Source organism: Alnus glutinosa, chromosome 8, assembly GCF_958979055.1.
Source record: "Alnus glutinosa chromosome 8, dhAlnGlut1.1, whole genome shotgun sequence".
Taxonomy (NCBI): Eukaryota; Viridiplantae; Streptophyta; class Magnoliopsida; order Fagales; family Betulaceae; genus Alnus; species Alnus glutinosa.
In genome coordinates, this window is record NC_084893.1 from 15,112,314 (window position 1) to 15,133,718 (window position 21,405).

General features: G+C 39.5%; 1 protein-coding gene across 1 annotated transcript in view; it reads left to right on the plus strand.

Moving 5' to 3' along the window:
• LOC133874782 (uncharacterized) overlaps positions 1-20,885 on the plus strand; it is a 43,314-nt gene extending 22,429 nt beyond the window's left edge. Inside the window, exons 6-11 of the mRNA XM_062312646.1 lie at positions 9,800-10,054; positions 10,306-10,452; positions 10,539-10,566; positions 10,923-10,993; positions 19,640-19,699; positions 20,523-20,885. Coding sequence (XP_062168630.1) covers positions 9,800-10,054; positions 10,306-10,452; positions 10,539-10,566; positions 10,923-10,993; positions 19,640-19,699; positions 20,523-20,591 — 630 coding nt within the window. The 3' untranslated portion in view covers positions 20,592-20,885. The remainder of the gene's footprint in view (positions 1-9,799; positions 10,055-10,305; positions 10,453-10,538; positions 10,567-10,922; positions 10,994-19,639; positions 19,700-20,522) is intronic.
• The last annotated feature ends 520 nt before the right edge of the window (positions 20,886-21,405 follow it).

Genomic DNA, 21,405 nt, shown 5'->3' on the forward strand with positions numbered 1-21,405 from the left:
GTATAGTGGGTTGACTTTGTTGAAGAAAGAACTTATGATATGCTTTATTTCCTATTATTACCTGATTTAGTTACACCCGATTTCATTCCTATTATTGTAATATGCAATAAGTATATTTCCACAATATGGTGGGGGTTTTTTCTATTTATATTCTTGTAAGCCTACGAAGCAGTGCAGGGGAATAAGACAATATTCTCTTTTTCGTCTTTCTCCAAACTTTTCTTCTTCCTGTTTCAAATTGGTATTAGAGCGGGAGTGGTTTGTTTTTCGTTTCGTGCCTTTGTCGCCCAGATCGATGGACTCACGTTCAGTTCCGACTGGTTGCCACAGAAAACCCACTTTTGAGATTTTTCGGGAAAGCTTGAAGTGTTTCGGGTGAGTCTGCCACCATAGTCACCGACACACCTATGCCAATCAAAACTTCTTATTCTTGATTGGTGTGGTTGCGTGAAGGAGGATTGTATGTGGGCGAGGAAGCTCAACGGCCTAATCTGAGTTAATTTCTGAAGAAATTGTGAAGTTCTGATGCGGCAGTGAGTTTTCTGGCGGCTCTGTGAGACAGTGGTGTAGAAAGACAAAACGACAGGTTGTTTTGTAAAAAGACTAGAGTAAGTTGCATAGGCATGGAGAAAATGACATGTGATCTAGTTCAGGCACAAAGAACAGGTTGTTCAGCTGAGGCAAAAAAGTCTCCCGAAGCGATAAACCGTTTAGAGTAGGCAAAAAAAAAAATGCTGCTAGAATTTTTTGTTGATTACAGACTATATAATGCGTGTTGTGTAGTTTATTTTAAATATTTTGCTGAGCCCAGTTGCATAGTAAAGAAATTTTGGTTGGATGTCTGATTTAAAAATGTATGAGAGAAATCAAACCTCATAAATTCACAAGGGGTAGGGAGTCAGCTGACCTCCGACTGTGAAAATCCAATTCTCCAAATCACAATCGTGAAATTGGACAGGCTCAACTATCTTGCTTGGTCACAGTACACTCTTTTGTGCATTAAAAAGTAGAGGAAAAATGGGATACTTGGATGGTAAAATTCAAGAACCACGATTAGACGACCCTGCTTATGACAAATGGGAAGCATAAAATTCTACCATTATGTCATGGTTACTGCATTCAATGCCATCACAGATTAGTCAGGGATATTTGTTTCTCAGCACGACTAAAGAAATTTTGAATGCAGCGACTCAAACCTATTCCAAAATGGGGAGTTTTAACACAGATCTATGAATTGAAATGTCGGATTCATGGAACAACTCAAGGAGAGTGGTCTATTGCAACGTATTTTCATCGGCTTCGTGCATTGTGGCAAGAACTGGATCACTACCATAACTTCCAAATTGCGTGTGCTATCAATGCTATGAAAATTCAGAAAATGGTTGAAGAAGGTCGTATCTATGAATTTCTAGCAGGATTGAATGTTGAATATGATAAGATTAGAGTTAAGATCTTGGAAAGGAGCCTTCTCCATTTCTTCGAGAGGCATTTGCCTATGTTAAGAATGAGGAGAGTTGCGGAGGTGCCATGCTCCATTCTTCTTCCCAGGATTGGTCAACCTTGGCTACTGCATCTAAAAGGGGATTCTAAGAGTCATGATAGTGGGAAAGCAATGGATGAGAAGGATAAGTTGCTTTGTGATCACTATTATAAATCATGACATACTCGAGAGACTTGTTGGCGACTTCATGATCACCCTACTCAGGGTAGAGGAGGTCGTTCTGGTGGTGTTACACACCCTTGGGCTAATAACCCTTCAACCATTGATCAAACTCCTGCTCCAAGCTCTTGTACTCCTGTCAGCGGGACTCTTAGCAAGGAAGAATTGGAAACCCTCTGTCAGTTGAAGTTACAATTGGAACTGCCTACCACTGCATTCTCCTTCGCACATTTAAGTAATTTAGCTTCATCTCTGAATGTAATTTCCACTGGGAATGTAGACACATCTGATGATCCTTGGATAATTGATTCAGGGGCATCTGACCATAGGATTGGTTTATCATCTCTTTTCTGTTCATCATCTTTGTTCAGGCAGGGAAAATGTTAACATAGCTGATGGATCCCTGTCATTTGTGTCAAGCTAAGGTTTAATCCCTGTAATTGCAACTGTCTCTTTCTTCTATTTTACATGTGCCTAAGCTTGCGAATAATTTGCTCTCCATTGCTTGAATTACAACTGATTTGAATTGTCAAGTAACTTTTTTTTGTTTTATTCGCATTAATGTTCCTTCTAGGACCTAGTCACGAGGAAGATGATTGGCAGTGGTAGCCTGAAGGATGGTCTTTACTTCTTGGACTCGCAAGCAACATGGCTGGCTTGAACTTGCTTACCACATTATAGGGACACATGACTATGGAAATAATTTGGCGAAAGGCATCGCAGACTGGGACATCATACTTTCATGTTTGGCAACTTTATTTTTCCCTTCCTAACATCGGGGTGTTAGGCGCATAACCCCCCCTCCTAACAGCCGGGCTTTCACATGCAATTATACATAATATTTTCCTCTTCACAGATCACTTTTTCTTTCCAAAACTCAACCTCTTTCTGTAAATCATTTTCTTTGAAACATATTTTCATTTAACATGTGTAAAAACATCTCAAAATACATTCATACGTGTAATCAAAATAATCAAGGAGAACGTACAAAACATGCTTTTGTACTTTCCTCCCAACTCCGTATAGTTTCTGTATTAATATTGAATGTATACATTAGATTCTACACCTTCTTTTGACTCTTAAAATATTCTTTAAAGAGTAATGCTACACACACTCCCACTTCTCCACACCGTTAGGCGGCTTTTAAAACTTTAAACATTACTCATGCATTATTTTTTTTTATAAGAGTAACATCATTAAAAGGCGCAAAGCGCAGTCAAGTACACATGGAGTATACAAGAGAAGCGGCTAAGCATGAGAAGAAAAAAGAACAAGGAAATCATTAAAGATAATCACTAAAGGAGCTAGAAATGCAGCAGTCCAAGAGTACAAAGAAAAGAAGAAAAAAGTAATGAGCTCTTCAATCATCCTTTCTTTGTCCTCGAACTATCACTTCGTTCCCTCCACATGCACCAAAAAAGACAAGAAGGAACCGTCTTCCACACAACTCCACTCCGAGAGCGACCACCTATCCACCAGCAAGCGAATAAGTCTACCACCCAAAGAGGCATAACCCAAGTTAGACTGAAGCGACTAAAGATAGCATTCCATAGAGCACGCGCAACCTCACAATGGAAAAGAAGGTGATCCATAATCTCCCCATTCATTTTGCACATACAACATCTATCAATCACAATGACATACCTCTTTCTAAGGTTATCCATGGTAAGGATTTTCCCTAGTGCTGTCAACCAAGCGAAAAAGGCACTTTCAAAGGAACTTTGGTCCGCCAAATACTTTTCTAGGGGAAGTGCACTACCTCTTTGCAAGTAAGGACCTTGTAGAAAGATCTAACATCAAATTTCCTTTTGTGAGAAGGAGACCACCAAAGCTGATCTTCCCTTTCACGATCCACTCTAATGGAATACAACAAGGTGAAGAAGGAATCCAAGACGTCCACCTCCCAGTCGTGGGCCGCATAAATAAAGCTCACATCCCATTGAATGGAATCACTCTCCAAAACCAAGTGAGCTGCATCGAGCGCATTCTTGTCACAAGCTATGCCGTACAAAACCGGGAAAGCTTCCTTGAGGGGCATCTCTCCACACCACATCATCCCAAAATCTGATCCTAGACCCATTTCCCAAAATAAGACTGGTACGACTATGAAACAAACTCCACCCCTTCCTTATGTTCTTCCAAAGCCCCACTCTGTGAGACCTAAAGGGGGGCTAAGGAACACCACCCAGCCCAATCAGTACCGTACTTTGCATCCACAATAGATTTTCACCAAGCCTCTCTCTCATGCACATAACGCCACAACCACTTCCCTAAAAGAGCCTTGTTGAAAATCCTCAAATTCCGAATGCCCAAACCACCTTCAGTAATAGGGGAGCAAACCTTGGACTAGTGAACCAAGTGATATTTGAACTCATCACCTAAACTCCCTATAAGAAATCTCGATGGAGCTTCTCTATACGATTAGCCACACTGGCAAAAATAGGAAAAAGAGATTAGGTGGGTCTGAGACAATTTATTTATAATCTGATGGGCTCCTTTCCTCCGCCGAAAGATGCTTAGCCAGAAGTGATGACGGGGGAGGGGGGGGGGGCTGGGGAAGGCTGACGACTACATGAGGGGGGAGCTGCCGTAGAAGCTTTGCCCCTTGCCACATTATCCACACAACCCACAAGAGCCAAAAAAGACTTAGCCAAATTAATTTTTAAACCTGAGACAGCTTCAAAGTACAAAAGTAAAACACATAGATAGCGAAGATGATTAGCATTCGCCCTGCAGAAAACCAATGTATCGTCTGCGAACAATAGATGAGAAATGTTAACCGCCTTAGAGCTTCCAGAGCCCACATAGAAACCTAATAGAAGACCTCTATGAACAGTAGCAATGATCAACTTACTTAGGGCTTCCATCACAATGACAAACAAAAGGGTAGACAGAGGATCACCCTGACTTAGCCTATGGGAACTATTGAAGAAACCAGACGGGGTGCCATTCACCAAGACAGAGAAACGCACCAAAGAGATGCAATGCGCTATCCAAGAATACCATTTCTTCCCAAAACCACATCTTCTCAACATATACAATAAGAAGTCCCAGTTGACATGATCATATGCCTTCTCTATATCCAGCTTGCAAAGCAATCCTGGTTCACCGGATTAAATATGACTATTCAAACACTCATTTGCTATAAGAACTGAGTCAAGGATTTGTCTACCTTTCACAAAAGCATTATAAGAATTCGAGATAACCTTCTCCATAACCATTCTGATTCTATTCGCAAGAACTTTTGCAATGATATCGTAAACACTACTAACAAGAGTAATAGGCCGAAAATCTTTAAGATCCAAAGCCCCAGACTTCTTTGGAATCATTGGGCATTACAATGACGCTATTGTAAATAGGGGTGTACAAACGGTTATAAGCGGCGGTTATTGGCTAAAACCGCTAACCGCCTAGCGGTTATTTTATTTTACCAATCGCAACCGCTAACCGCTTAGGCGGAGACAGTTATTTTTATAACCACCGGTTAGCGGTTATTGTCTTAATAACCAGCGGTTTTAAAACCGCTTTTCAATTCCGGTTTTGGGCTTTCTTTGTGCAGATTTTTATTTTTTCAATTCCAGTTTTGGGCGGTTTTAAAGCGGTTATAACCACTCCATTTGTATACCCTTAATTGTAATATTTAATCTTTAAAAGTAATTATAATGCGCTATAAACATATTTTTCAAACTATTGGGCATTATAATGACGTATTTAAAACTCTAAATAATTAAATAAATAAAGCTAGAGTCAGAACTTATACTGAACAATTTCTCTTTTAAATGCTCAAACACTTTAAGATCTAAAGCCGCCTCCTAATTTTTTCTCCACTTTTCCTTCACTCTCAGACTCTCCTTCTAATGCTCCGTTTGTTTTGGCGTAAAATGTTTTCTGGAAAATGTTTTTTAGAAAATGTTTTCAGCATTTTTCGGTATTTGGCGGGGGCTAAAATAATGATCAACGGAAATAATTTTCAGTTTGATCGTAAAAGCCTCTTTAATTTTTGCACGCATGTTTGTGAGAATTCACCACCGCTGGGCATTAGAGTTTGTTGGTAGCTCGACTCTAACGCTGAAGATCCTCGAATTTTGGTATCCGATTGTCAGAATCCGGCGGCACTTGGCGAATTCCGACAAAACAAGCTGGAATTTGACCAGTATAGCCGGAATTTGGAAATTTGCCAAATTAGGCCAGATTCCGGCGAAACTGTCCAGAATCTGGTGATGGTGGCCGAACATCGCCGGATTCCGTTTTGCACCGTTGGTGATCTTTTTGTACGAGCTAAAAGCCGGAAAATATTTTCAGAAAAATCATTTTTTTTAAAAAAATAATTTCGTTAAAAATATTTTACGACGGAAAACATTTCACGTCGAAACAAACGGAGTATAAGTGTAGAAGATAAAAAATTTGATTGTGAATTTTCTGAATCCAGAGTTTGCCTATTTATAGGCAAAAAATTTGGATCGATCCAATTTTTCGGCCCTTTAAAATTCGGCACCGCTTCAAAATTTGGCGCTGTCTAAAAATTCGGCACCACCATTTTTGATCAATCCAATTATGTTTTGATCGATCCAATTTTTGTTCAATCAAACAACACCTAAAATAGTAAATCGACCTTAACTTTTGCTATAGGTGTCAAAATCGTGCATATAACCCCAATTCGGAAAGCTATTTTCAGCGCGTACATTTTGGTCACATTATTGGACTCATAATACGCTGTTTTCACTTCTATAAATCTTATTTTCTTTTATACATTATTTCAAAGTGTTTTTAATGAATGTTTTATGCACCTTAGTAACCCTTAATCATTATTATAATATGTTTGATTTTCTTGGGCGTTACAAAGAAATACAAAAGTTAAGGAAATATCTCACCCATGAGTTTGAAATAAAAGACTTGGGAAGTTTGAGTTAATTAGATAAATTAATTTGAATCTTAAACTACTTTGGAAGTTCATCTCTTTGTTTAGGCTTTCCAATTGTGGCTTCTTTTTGTTTATTGTCTGATCTCAGAACTCTTGTGATTTTTTATTGATAAGTAAATGCCTAAATAACAGTGTAAGGTGCCCCTAGTACACACAAAGTATACAAGAAACAAATACCTCAACACCGACCCACCCCAAACAACATCCCACAAAACAATCCAAACCCCTAAGCCCCTAAAGCTCTCAACCCACAAGCTTATCCTCCCAAATATGCTCCTCATCAACCACTGAAGGAGCATCAAGCAACGAGCTAGAGAAGTGGGACGACTCAGAATCATCGCGATCTGCCAGAAAAGGAGAGGACGAGCTCGACTTGAGAAACCCCCGCCCGAGAAAACCCACATCATCGTGCTCTCCTTGACCCACAACCAACTTTGGCTTCCTCATGTCCTTGCATTTGCACTTATACTGAATCAAAGTCTTAGGCGCAGAATCTTCCAAGGATAATTTTGGAGGAACCCTACCTTCTGGCGAACCCACCTCAGGTGAAGATTGAGGAAGAGAAAACTCTGAACCAGCAGAACCAGCCCTGCTTCCTCTTCACCACCTAGCATCAACATTTTCCAACGCCACAGCCTCCTAAACTACGGGAGGGGGCATACCCGTAAGGCTAAGAGTATCTGACAACCACTCTTCAGCGGCGGCACTGGCAACCACCTTCGGACCTCTCTTAGCCTTGGACATGCAGAAGTAGAAATTTAGAGGCTTAGACATCGCCGACCCACGCCCCAAATCCACTTGACCATGTACCAGGGGGTTAATCACCGTCTGATTAGCGAGAATCTTCTCTTGAATAGCTGCCGAGGAAGCCACAGAAGTAGCCGGAAAATGAATAAGAAGAGAATCAGTGCCCGGATTTGAACCCGGGTCCGAAACCGTACCCGGATCTAATACCGTACTCGGACCCAAACCGGACTCTGAAACTACAGAAGTGAGCTCATGCCCCGCAAACCCTCTAGCTTTCTTCAAGATGGGCTTAAACCCAACCCGAGCACTCTTGACACCTAGAGAGAGTTTGGGCCTCAGACCCAACCCAAGAACTAGGTCACGATTGTTGAAACCCGATCCAAGTCTGACCTGAGGAGCCCGAGAAGCTTCTTCCAAAATCTAGGATCCTCCAGCTTTATCTTCCTAACCTTGCCGCCTCCTTGACTCTGGATCTTCTGTTTCTTCTCCATTAACCGCAGTGACTTCTCCAAATCAAAGTAGTTCACCACAACTCTCATATCTTCTTCGTCTTTAAACAGCGATACCGGCAACAGATCCAACTCGTGCATCTCCGCCATCGGCACCGGTGTAGCCGAGATCTTAACAGGAGAACCAACCGCCCCACGCACCACCTTCGCGTAAGATGAAAACACCCCACCCTTCTCGGGGCTAACCCCAAAAGAATGCCCATTGGAGGAATTCTGCAACTCCTTCCCCTTTGAAGAACCCTCTGCAACCACCATCGACCCAGAAGCTGATTCTATAAACGCCACCATCTTGCTAAGCTCACCCACAACTCGCCTCCAACCCTGCCCTTCTCAACCCTTGGGGAGCCAAATAAACCCTTTCCGGCCACCAACTGCGAATGAGGCCACCTCTAGAAACCTATCGGCCTGATTTCCACCTCTCCAAACAATCAGCACCTTCAAATCCTCCCGAAAAGACTTAACAAAGTCCTCAACCCCCAGCGACTTCAGCGCCTCCTTCACTGTGGCCACCAACCAAGCAGAACACAGTGAGCCCAAAATCACCACCCCTGAGAAAGACTTCATTTTTTCCTCCAAACGAAGCTCTGATATTCCAAACTTCGCCGAAAAAAAGAAATCTTTAGCTTCCACGACAAATCTGTGCTCCATGACTGGCCCCAAGCGTCAAGCTCCGAAAAACCGCATTACGGAGGACGAACCCAAAAAATAATGGGGGAAAGAAACAAGCCTAGCTATACAAAGAAAAGAAGAAGAGAGATGATGGAGATTTGAAGCTGAAAGCTAGCGGGACGCGCCTACACGCACCACCGCTAGCGGAGGGAGGGAGAGAGGGAGTGAGAGAGAGGAGAGAAGAGATGTTAAAACTACTATCAATGACATAAAGGTTTTCTTCTTTGCCACATGATTGCCATGTGAACTGCTTCTTGCAGAGCTGAAAATTGCACAATTGACATTTCCTTTTGAATTTTAGATCTTAGCTTGCCCTTCAATCGAGCAATTGTCATATGTTTACATCTTTTTCCACACTTGATAGTTAGCTCATAAAACTTTCTAGCATAAATTTACCTTGTTTAATAACTAATCATCTCATCATATAAAGTCTGTTAAATCTATCTTGAAGCACTTTTTCTGTAAGATGAATATTCAACTCTTCCAAATGCATTATTGTAGGCATGTAGGATCTCCGATGATGTGGAACATAGTGGCCACATCCAACTCTGATTCCAAATTTTTAGTAGCACATCAGCACAGGGATGTTTTTTTTACAGAACCATGCTGGGGGCCTGCTGTTTTTGGATTGTTTTGTATCCTAGATGATGGTAGATTGACTTAGGTTTTCTATAGTAAGGATTTTAAGGTTTAAGAGCATGAAATCAAGGTCGTATTATAGTGTTAAAAGGATGGATGAGCTTCTGGAAATATGGAGAGCAGAAAGAAGAAAAAGGTAAATTTAAGCATCATACCTAGTTTGCTCGGCATACATCTAGGTTTCCTTAGCATTAGACTTTGGAGGAGGATTGCATTACACAAACCTCAAGAGCATAATTGCTGCAAAATCCTCATAAAACTTGTTCTCTATTACATTGAAAACGTTCAATTAATATTTCTAGAAGACTTGACCTAACCTTAATTGGGCTTGGATTCTATGGGCTTTGAGAGTACTAAGCCCAAACCATACATAGGTAACTATTAGAAGCCCTTAAATAAAGAAATCCAAACTTAAGAAACCCATAATATAACCAATGGACCAAAACTACAGCAGCCCGTTGTAAAAATCTTAAAATTACAGAAATATCCTTGACTCCTAAAATTGAATAAAACTGAATTAAAACAAAACCAACTTCTTGCTGCCTGCATCTCTCCTTACCATTTTTTTCCCGTCTTCTTTTTCTGTTTGATACATGTTACTGTAAAGTATTTAAGGTGGCTATGATCTCATTGATGCAATCTTCCTTATTCCAGGAGGAAGCAGAGAAGTCTGCCTTGGACAAAATTCAGCAGGCACTTATGGATGGAAAACCGGCACGATCTGTAACTTTGACGGAGTTTGAAAAGGATGCTATAAAGCATCTTTGCTTGCTAACAATGAAACCAGTCATCTATGTTGCCAATGTTGCAGAGACTGATCTAGCTGAGCCTGAAAATAATCTTTATGTCAACGAAGTGAAGAATCTTGCATCTGAGTTGCAATCTGGACTGGTGACAATCTCAGCTCAGGTTTGGTGACCACTTCTGAATAGAAACTCTTCCAATTTTAACTCGTAAAAGTTCTCTCAGCTTGTGCCTCTAAGCATGTGTGGGCACGAGTATGAGTATGAGCTGGGGATGCAATTGAATATCATCTTCTGCTAATAGAGATTTTTTTTTTTGTTTTTTGTTTATGTTGTTGTTGCTGTTGTCGTCGTCATCGTCTTCTAGATGTTAACTATTACATCAGGCAAGTAAAAGAGCGACCTTTCTACTTGCAGGTTGAGTCAGAGCTTACTGAACTTCCATACGAAGAAAGGATGGAGTACTTAAAATCTCTTGGTGTCGGTGAAAGTGGTCTTGGAAACCTGATTAGAGCAACATATAGCCTCTTAGGGCTGCATACATACTTCACTTCTGGCGAGAAGGTGATGAAGATAAGTTTGAAATGATATTTTTGGATGTTATATTCATTTCCTATATTAAAAAGTTTGTTGTCCTTTGTTTTGTGCAGGAAACAAAAGCATGGACCATACTTGCAGGTTAGCTTCTGTTCTGCTGGATGTCAAAGATTTCATACCATGATGATAAATTCTATTTAGTGGGCCTTGACTTGTTCCAAGAAAGTAGCAACCTATTGTGGTCAGAGTTGGTCAGATATGACGGACAAGTTATCAAAAGAGAATTAGTATGACTAATCATTGTATGAGAGAAAAAAGATTTTAGTTTTTACTTTTTGGTGACCTGTTTCTGTCTTCAGATGGGATACAATGTCCTCTATTGCCACTGAATAAACCTGGCATAGTTTAAAAAATGTCTATTCACTATTGACTACTTATTCGATATGAACACTGTTTTGATCAGATGGCTGTCTGACTGTCATTCTCTATTTGTTTAGGAATGACTGCGCCTCAAGCTGCTGGAGTTATCCACTCAGACTTTGAGAAAGGTTTCATTCGAGCTGAGACAGTAAGCATCAGAAGTAGAAGATTCAACTTCCTATTTTGAATGTAGTTGAGTGTTGCTTTTTTATGTATGGATAAGAATGCATGGTCTTATCTGATGCAACTCAAATAAACCCCAACATTCGTTGGTGTCTTTTTTAACTTTTTAGCACTTAAAAAATGTTAGTTAAAATATATTGGGTAATTGTCCAGGGAAAAAGTGAAGGGAGAGTTAGCGGACATGGAATCTTGATTCTCACAGAAAATCAGATCATTTATGTTCTAGGTGCATAGAATTATCTTTCTAGGTCAATCACAATAAGCCGCAGAACTTTTGGTACATAGTGACAGATTGTAGAGGGCTGTGAAAAGAATATACTTAGAAAGAATTGGAATTTAAGTTGCATTTTTTTCAATGTAAAATTCTTTTCAAGGGAAAATATTTTCAGTTGAGAACATTTTCAGGAAAATCTTTGGTTTTCTATGTTTGGTTAAGACCCAGAAAAAAGTGATGAAAATATTTTCTGGTATTTGTTTGTACCAAAAATCATTTGCACATTTTATCCGCTAAAACCACCATTGCTAAGAGGACCAACCTCCACATAGCTGCTCACCCATGCCCTCTGAACCACAACAATTGTTTCACAGCCACATTACACCACCACCGCTGCCCATTCGCCTAAGAGGACCGCCAAATACCTACACCCCTATGGACCATAGCACCGGCATTGCAAATTGGCCACTACATACAAACACCCAAAACTTTCAGTTCAGCCTCATTCCACAGCCTTTGGAAGATCTTTTCGTCACCGGTTGTCTTCTTCAAGTCCTCCGGCAAAATGACCCCGTTCACATTTGGTTTCAGAGCCTTCTTTTTGGCTCTCTTCGACGAGTCCTTTGTATGCTTCTCACAGCTAGGTTGCTTGGTTGCCACTGCTCTAGTGAGTGTAGCCAATGCAGGCTTGGATCTAAGCTTGGTTGCTTCCCAAGTAGTGATGGTGGCCAGAGAGATGATCAGAAGGGGAAGAGAGAGAGAGAGAGAGAGTATTCTCTCTTTTTTTTCTTTCTTTTTTTTTTGGTTATGTAAGATGAGATAGTAAGTTGGGGGGGGGGGGGGGGGGGGGGGAGGAGGAGTTGTTGAAACAAATGCAGCCTTGTTGACTATTGGCTTGATTTCAGGCTGGATTTTCTACCCTACAGTATCAGGATTCTGATTGTGCGTAGAAGAAGGAAAAACTGCAGGTTTCTAGCCAAAAGGGTATTTTTGTAATTGCTGTAGAGGGCTTTTAGTCTTTTCCTTTTTATCCCAGCAGCTTGGTATCTGGCTTTGGTCATTTGTTAAGGGGGTGTGCTTACTAGTCTTAGTTAAATTCGGTGGGTCTGGGCTGGTCCTAGTCTTAGCTTTGCTTGCTTGCAGGTTTTCATGCTGCCTAAGCTCATTTCTTTACTTACAGTACACTCCTGTATTTAAGCTGAATGAACGGTTTCTTTTGGTTCCTTTTAGTGCTTTAATGAGGTGGGATGCCAAGATTCTATCCTGAATGATTTTAGTTTCTTTCTATCTTCTTGTTGTCGAGTTAATTACTTTTAATACTTGCTGTGACTTTAAAAAAAATAAACTTTTTTTTTTCTTCATGTGATGAGCCTCTCACATATATTCCAGCCTCAGATTTAAGCAAAAAACCTTAGCCTTTTCTCATTTATCATAGATTCTGAACCTTGTTTTGTTGTGCAAAAGACCACAATTACGGTAAATAACACAAGACAATCACACACAATAACACCAAGATTTACATGGTTCTCTCAATGTGAGGTACGTCCACAGGCGCAGGCGATCACGAAGAAATTCACTATCAAAGATTCACTCAGAACCCAAAGCCCTAATACACCCAAATTTCACTATCACATAATAGAGATTATTCACAAAAGGATGATATAAAAGAAAAGACAAGAATACAAACTTTTCTTTTGCTGTGACAAGATGGCGGTTGGTCTCTCTATTTCTCTCTCATTGTAGTACCATTTTCTTTCTCTTGTTTTGGTTCCTCCAAAACCAAGAAGAAACAAGTCTAACGCTCTTTGACTGCTCGCACTACGCTCTACCGGTTACTCTCTTGTTTCGATTCCTCAAAACCAAGAAAAATCCTGTGCGGCACTTCACTCTTTTCACATTGTGTGGCACTTCTTTCTCTTCTTTTTCTATGTGCAGCACTGCGTGATGCGTGATACAAAGGAACCGAAACAAGTTCCTTTTATAGAGTCTTCAAGTCGGTTAGTTGTCTCCTAATACAAGTCGACCTCTAAGAGAGAGATTCCAAAACTAATAGGACTTGTAAAACCAATGGGGCCCTTGTGTGACGGGTGAAAGTCGCCCCACGTAAGGAATCTCCACCTTGACTTGAAACCCATCAAGTCTAACAATACAAATTTCCTTCGGAGGTCTGTGCCAAAGCCCCTAAGGGCAATCACAATCCACAAGTGCCACTCAAGTTCAAGCATCTCTTGAACTTTAGCATTGGACTTGGTTACAAAACACCATGCTTCTCTACCAGTCCTGTTGGCGACAAAGCTTTCTCTGCTAACTCTGTCTTCTTGTAGACCCATTTTGCACCCTTCAGCCTTCTTTCCCTTAGGCAATTCTACCGACTCCCAAGTTCTACCTTTCTGTAGTAACTCCACCTCTTTTGACATACTATCTTGAACAGACGGTGGATCTCCACTACAAGCTGTCAAAGCTGAAAAATAAAATAAAACTAACAAAAGCAAAAGAAACCATATCCTCAAATCCATACCTCTCCCGTGCTTTTCGATCACATTTCTCTCTGTCTCTTGCTAAAGAATAAGGCTCTTTCCGGTGCTGTGAGTCTTGAAAACTGCTCATCATCACATTCATCCGTGGGTGAATGCTGGTCATCAAGCTCCACGTCAACTTGTTTCCCTTTATGTTTGTTAGTTGATGCTTCATCCTTCACCTTTTCTTAGCATATAGGCCTCATTGAACACCACAACTCTGCTAATAGTTTTCTTCTTTGAAACCGGATCCCATAGCCTATATAGCCTATAACACCACACTCCAAACCAAGACATAAACACTTTCTTGACTTTGGATCTAATTTTGATCGCTCTCCACTTTGCACACTAACGTATGCTGGACAACCAAATATTTTCAAAACTGAATAATCAATCGGTTTACTTGACCATACTTCTTCTGTAACCTTGAAATCAATTGCTACGGATGGAGATTGGTTGGTGACGAAGCATGCATAATAAACTATCTTAGGTGTTTCAAAGATTTGGAGAGTTCCATGGAGGATATTTTAGCTTTGTTTTTTCATAAGCTATATCTTTGGACGGTGGCTTTTTTGTCCCCATTGTCGATTAGCTTTGCTGATTTTCTTGTTCATTTTTCCATTCCTAGTTAGGGGGCGCCTTAAGCTTTCAATAAGACTAAATTCACTTTTCCTCTAGTTTGTTTTTGCACCTGCATCTTCCATTGCTTGAAGATGGTGAAAACCTCTGACTTGTGCTTCATAAAATAAACCCAGACCTTTCTTGAAAAATCATCAATAAAACTGAAAAAATAATATGCACCTTTGTTTGAAGATATTGCTATTGGTCTCCAAACATCTGAGTGAATATAGTCGAGAACCCCTTTGCTTGTATGTGACGCCACCTTCAAGGCAACTCTTCGTTACTTCTCATACACAGTACTTGTAGAAACCCAATTTACATGACTTCACACCTTTCAACAAATTCCACTTGTGAAGCCTAAACATGCTATGCTCGCCTAAATGGCCAAGTCGCATATGCCACAAAACCGTATCATCATTATCTGGTTCTTTCAAAGTGGATGCTACAACTCCTTACTGTGTTCTTGAGTAATTTATACAAATTGTCAATTTTCTTACCCTTTATTACCAATAAAGTACCTAGAGTTATTTTTATAACTCCTTCTTTGGGTTATAACCATGACCCAAAGAATCCAATGTTCCTAAGGATATCGGATTTTCTTAAGGTCTAGAACATATCTAACATTAGTATCTTTACAACTCCATCAAACATCCTAACTTTTATGGTACCCTATTCCAATGGCCTTACACCTATCATCATTACCCATCATAATAGTACCAGCATCACATGATTTGAATATGTCAAACCACTGCCTATTTGGACACATATGATATGAGCAAGCAGAATCCAAAATCCAATAATCTGGACCTGAGAAAACTGAAAGAAGATTTGCGCTAACCTCATTGTCATCAGACTCGTCATTGGCCACACTGACTGCATTGTCATTTCTTGTGACAATAATAGCACTCTACATCTTTTGCATCTGGCTGAGATTCTCCATCCTGTGCCGATTGTGACTTAGACTGAGACTGCTTACCTTTGCCATTCTTTCCCTTAGAATAATCCTCAACGCTTTGGTTCAGACCTCGCCACAAGCCCATTAGCCTAATCGTTGATTGGTTTTCTCCACATTTCATGTAACAAGAGAGATCGAATCACATCTTCAAACACCAAAGTTTCTTTTATATACAACAATGTCGTAACCAAGTGATCATACAAAGGGGGAAGTGATGCGAACATAAGTATCGCCTTATCTTCTTCTCCAATTTTCACTCCAAAGTTAAACAATTGTGTATTCCATTTGTTGAACTTGTTGAGGTGCTCTAGCAAATTTGCATTTTCTTCCATGTGTAAACCATACAGCTTCTTCATGTACAACTTATTCGTCAAATTCTTCTCCATATACAAAATCTCTCATTTTTGCCAAATTGACTATGCTTTTTCCTCATTAATCACATTGTGAATGATTTCATCTGACAAATTAAGACAGATCGCACTGGCAGCCTTTACATCCATCTCTTCCCACTCATCATCGTCCATCTTCTCGGGTTTCTTCGCCTTTTTCAATAACACCTTGTAAACTCCTTGTTAAATGAAAAGATCCTTCATCCTCCTTTGCCAAAGAAAGAAATTGTTCTGGAACTTCTCAACTTCATACTTGGTGCTCGTCATATTTACCACAATTGCCATTCTGAATACTGAACCTTGGCTATGATACCACTTGTTGTGCAAAAGACTACAATTACGGTAAATAAGACAAGAAAATCACACACAATAACACTAAGATTTATGTGGTTCCCTCAATGTGAGCATTGTGAGGTATGTCCACAAGTGGAGGCGATCACGAAGAAACTTACTATCAAAGATGAGTACAAAATTGTGAAGAGAAATCACTCAAAACCCATATCCACAATATAACCAAATCTCACTACCACACAATGGAGATTATTCCCAAAAGAAGAATGCAAAATAACAGACAAGAATACAAACTTCTTTTTTGCTGGGACAAGATGGTGGCTGGTCTCTCTATTTCTCTCTCTCACTGTTGTACCATTTTCTTTTTCTCTCTTGTTTTGGTTCCTCTAAAACCAAGAAGAAACAAGTCAGGTGCTCTCTGACTGCTCACACTACAGCTCTACTGGTTACTCTCTCTTGTTTCGATTCTTCAAAACCAAGAAGAATCCTATACATCACTTCACTCTTTTCACGCTGTGCGGCGCTTCTTTCTCTTCTTTTTCTATGTTTGGTACTGCATGATGCTGATGCAATCAAATAATAAAAAGAAACAAAAGAAAAGGGATAAAGGCTACTTTGAGAAAGCCGTGATCTCCAATGGCTACTTCGATGAAGTCGTGACCTCCAAGATACCAAAAAAGGTTCTAGGTTTTTATCATATTCAGCATGCTTCTTTATTGATTAGAGTTACACTTATATAGAAGACGGCTAGATCATAAGATATAACCATTAGGTCTAGCCGTCATTACGTTATGCAGGAAAATAACTAGAAAGGAAATAAACGAATGGAAAATACATTCTTTATTAGTTAAAACACTTAGCGAAATAATATATGGAGATTATACTCCTTATTCACTGCTGTCTTGGGGATTCAATACTGCCATGTGTGCTGCCACGTAAGCCCTAAAATTCTGAATGTATAATCCCTCTCCCCTAACATCTTCCTTGTCCCCAAGGAAGAACTTCGGAACCTCCTCCAGGCGCAGCTCATTGTACACATCAACAGGACCAACCGTACCAATCATGCACATCTCATCAAGAAAGCCAAGAGTAGTTGGTCCACAAGTTTCTGTCCACCCATAGCCTGTGACTACAAAGGCACAACTGGTAATCCTCAGGAATTCTTCCACCTCAGCGCTCAAGGGTGCACATTCCGAAATTATTTGCTGCAGCCGGCCACCTAATCTTGCTTTGACTGGGTTGGGTTCTTGCAATGCATTTTTTATACTTCCTACACTTTTTCAAAAACTCGACGAACCCCAGCAAGAAGTGTTGGCTTCAGCTCCATCATATTATCCCTCAATGCATTAAGATCCCCATGATAGCAGCCAATCGAAGCACCCTTATGAAAAAAGTACTCTTCAATCGTACGGTCAAGGATATGAGCCAAGGGTAAGTTCCGAGGCACAATTGCACCAACAACACCTACAGGCTGCTTTAAAACAAACAACCGGCGATCAGCAAAAGGGGATGGAATTATGTTACCATACACACGTTCGGCTTCTTCTCTTTGTTCCTTCTTTCTCTTCCTGAACCAAGCAAAAATCACGCCCTGCTCTTCCTTCTCCTTCTCATTCTGTTTCAGTTCTGGTTTTGTAAACATTACTCCATGCTCTTCCAACTCGTGCTTCCTCTCTTCTTCTTTCTTCTTCACATTCTGCTGCAGCACCCCTTTGATATTTTCAGCCCCTTCTAGATAGAGAGACATGAACTCTCTTGGCCTGCCGGACCCATTCTTCAGCTTTTTTGGTTTCAGCTCAAGCTGGTTGCTAGGTAGAACCCAGCTGTTGACGCCAAACTGCATTGGACTAGCTGCTACAAGAATTCCAGCAACTCCTTCCTTGACAACATGACCATCCGGGCTTGAAATATCCCCAGAAAAATCAGGCGGCATCGTGATGTCCTTGGTAGCCTTGACATTGATTATATGGGGCATAAAATTCGTACCAATAGAATCTGCGTTGGACTCTCCCGTTATGGGCAAGGATTGGCTTGTCAGGGAGGTGTGTGGTAGAAAAAAGCTTCAATTCTTTTCCTGATCTTCTCCATTTGTTTGCTCGATTCCTCTTTCCACACGAGGAATTCTGACCGCAGCTTTTCCCACCTAGCTCGTTCTTCTTCATTCTGGAAAAATCGGGGAAGACATGGTGATGATGTGGATCGGAGATTGTTGTAGAAAACAATCAACCTTTGCTCTGATACCACTTGATGCAATCAAATAATAAAAAGAAACAAAAGAAAAGGGATAAAGACTACTTCGAGAGAGCCGTGATCTTCAATGGCTACTTCGAGGGAGCCGTGACCTCTAAGATACCATCAAAGGTTTTAGGTTTTTATAATATTCAGCATGCTTCTTTATTGATTAGGGTTACACTTAGATAGAAGATGGCTAGGTCATAAGACATAACTATTAGGTCTAGCCGTCATTACATTATGCAGGAAAATAACTAGAAAGAAAATAAACTAATGGAAAATACATTCCTTATTAGCTAAAACTCTTAGGGAAATAATATATGGAGATTATACTCCTTATTCACTGCTGTCTTGGGGATTCGGTACTGTCACGTGTGCTGCCACGTAAGCCCTAAAATTCTGAACGTATCAGATGCGTAATACAAAGGAACCGAAACAAGTTCTTTTTATGGAGTCTTCAAGTCAGTTAGTTGTCTCCTAATACAAGTCAACCTCTAAGAGAGTCCAAAACCAATAGGACTTGTAAAACTGTGATGGGTGAAAGTTACCCCACGTCAACATGTTCTTTACACCAGCCTCAGAGATCATTATTTTCCTTATGTTTTGGTGCTCTGGTTTAAAGATCTGCATCATTTTTTTTTCTTCCCTCAGACTCGGTTGTCCCATTCCTTGAAAATATCTTCCTGAAATGAAATTACGACTACTAGGTCTATGGCAATGGTATAGTTTATAACCCTTTTCTTTTTTATTTTGTAAGTAGAATATTTTTTTAGGGGCTGCACAAGCAGAGGACCTCACTACCACAAATTCCAACGTGGGATGCGGGTCTGCCACTCTGGCAGACTGTAGGCAAGCACCTCTCCCAAGTGCAATAGAAGTCACTAGCCTGGGCCATGGGACTTCTTGCTCATCCATTGATAATCAGCTTGGGTCTCACTCTTTCATACTGATATTAATAGCTATTCAATGTAACTGAACAATTAATTGATTTATAGTTCTCTTGAAAGTATGCTTCAAATGGCCAATGGCACTCTCAGCCCCCAGAAGAAAAGGGTGGAGGGTGAGGTCATGGGTCCAAGACTCATTTTGTGCATCTGTAACTAACTAATCAAAAAGGAAAAAAGTATGCTTCTAACTGCAGATATCCTTGTTCCTTATTTATCGTACAATAGCTATGATAAACAAATGTTTGGTTAGTATTAGAAATTTTTCAGTTAATTGGTAGGCACTCTGTAATTTTGTTTATCATCTATAAGGAATAATATCAGATTCAATAGGTTTTTTTGAAGTATCTAAGAATGTTCTAGGTACAAAAACCATTATCCGTTTCTGACCTTTTATTTCTGCCAAATACCTGGTAAGATGTATAATGACGACCTGATTTATTTATCAGGTAGCTTATGATGATTTTGTTGCTGCTGGTTCACTTGCTGCTGCAAGGGAGAAAGGACTTGTGAGTTGGTTGCTTTGCTATTAGCATTTATTTTCTTAAAATTCATAAGATAGGATGAAAAGAAAACTTCTTTCTGAGGTTCTGATACTCATTGTGCCTACCATTGAAAAGACTGGATGTTTATATGTCAATTATGGATTTTTGGAGTATGAAAAATTTGTCAATTCACCAATTCGTAGTAAGCAACTAGCTAGCTGTTGAAGCTGCTCCTTGCCATTGATTGACAAGATCCCAAAGTCACTTTAAAATACTGCATTAGCTTCAGTTATGCATACAAAATCACGAGTCTATTCCTTTAATATACTTCCGGATGTGCACAAGTGAGAATGAGACCAACTAAGGTCTATATATTTTGTTGACTAGAGTATTCCTAGGGATAAATATATGTTCTGTTTGATTGAGTTTGACAGAAATCTCTGCACCATGGATGGACATGCCTAGTAAAATTTTCATAATTTTCCAAATATGGTAGAAGCTAGAAATTGGAGTAGGCTGTTGAAAACATTTTGTGTTGACATTTTGTACATTTGACCAGTTGCAGTAAGCTAAAGCTAAATTTTTGTGATGAAACAAATATTCATGTGATTGATATGAAAGATCTATGACGGGTGTTGGTGTGATTGATTTCTATATATATATATATTTTCTTGATTATTTACCTCTATGTATTTGTCTTGTCTATTACCTCTCCCTGTCATTAAGCACGCTGTTGTAAAACCTCAATAATTTACAAGGTGCTAGCTAGCTTAGCCAATAAGGTTTCTTGTCATCGAATGAAGACTTGATGTTGAACTGATTAACTATGTTGATTTGATGTTTGCAGTTGCGATCTGAGGGTAAAGATTACATTGTACAAGAAGGAGATGTAATGTTGTTTCGTTTCAATGTATAATGGTTAACATTATTGTGGCTGAAATTATTTAATAATTCCTCAATGCAATCAAGCTGGCAAGGTCACTTTAAATTTTAGTGGCCTGAGAATTTATACGATGATAGAAGTGCTGACTGATATGTTGGAAGTATTCTTTCATTTGTATCCTAGGTCATAACTATTTCTTGTAGAGTAAATAGTTGAATTGGATTTATTTCATGGTTACACTATTAGGAAACCGATCACATTTGAGGGGCAAAGGATGGAAATTGGAAAAAGAAAAAGTGAAGTTATGTTTACCTTTGAATTTTATCATCCCTTAAGGGTATCATTATTTTATTTTATTTTTGTTTGTTTGTGAGATTGAATTGGAACATCTATCTGCTTTTAACAAGATTGTCCTTTGATTTATGTTGTATTATGTGCATCTTTTCAACTGATTTATTTTTTCTTCATAAGACCACATTTGTGCTCATACTTTGGGAAGACGCCTCAACTGACTTGGAATTGCCCCCAATAGTTACACAATAACCATCAAGACGCTACTAATAAAGTTCCGTTTGGATTTGCGATTTCAAAGTGCTATTTAAAAGTAGTAATTTTAAAATTTGCGATTTGAAAAAATGATTTAAAAAAATACAGTTAAGTGTTTAACAAAATTGAAGTTTGACATTTAAAATCGTAGACTAATCTTTAAAATTATGCATTTGAAAAAAAAAATTATTTGCCTGTGATTTGAAAAAATAATTTTTTTTTTGCGCTTTCAAATTGTAAACTTTAAAAAACGCAATTCCTAAGCGTTTCAATTTATGCAATTTGATTTAAAATCACATTT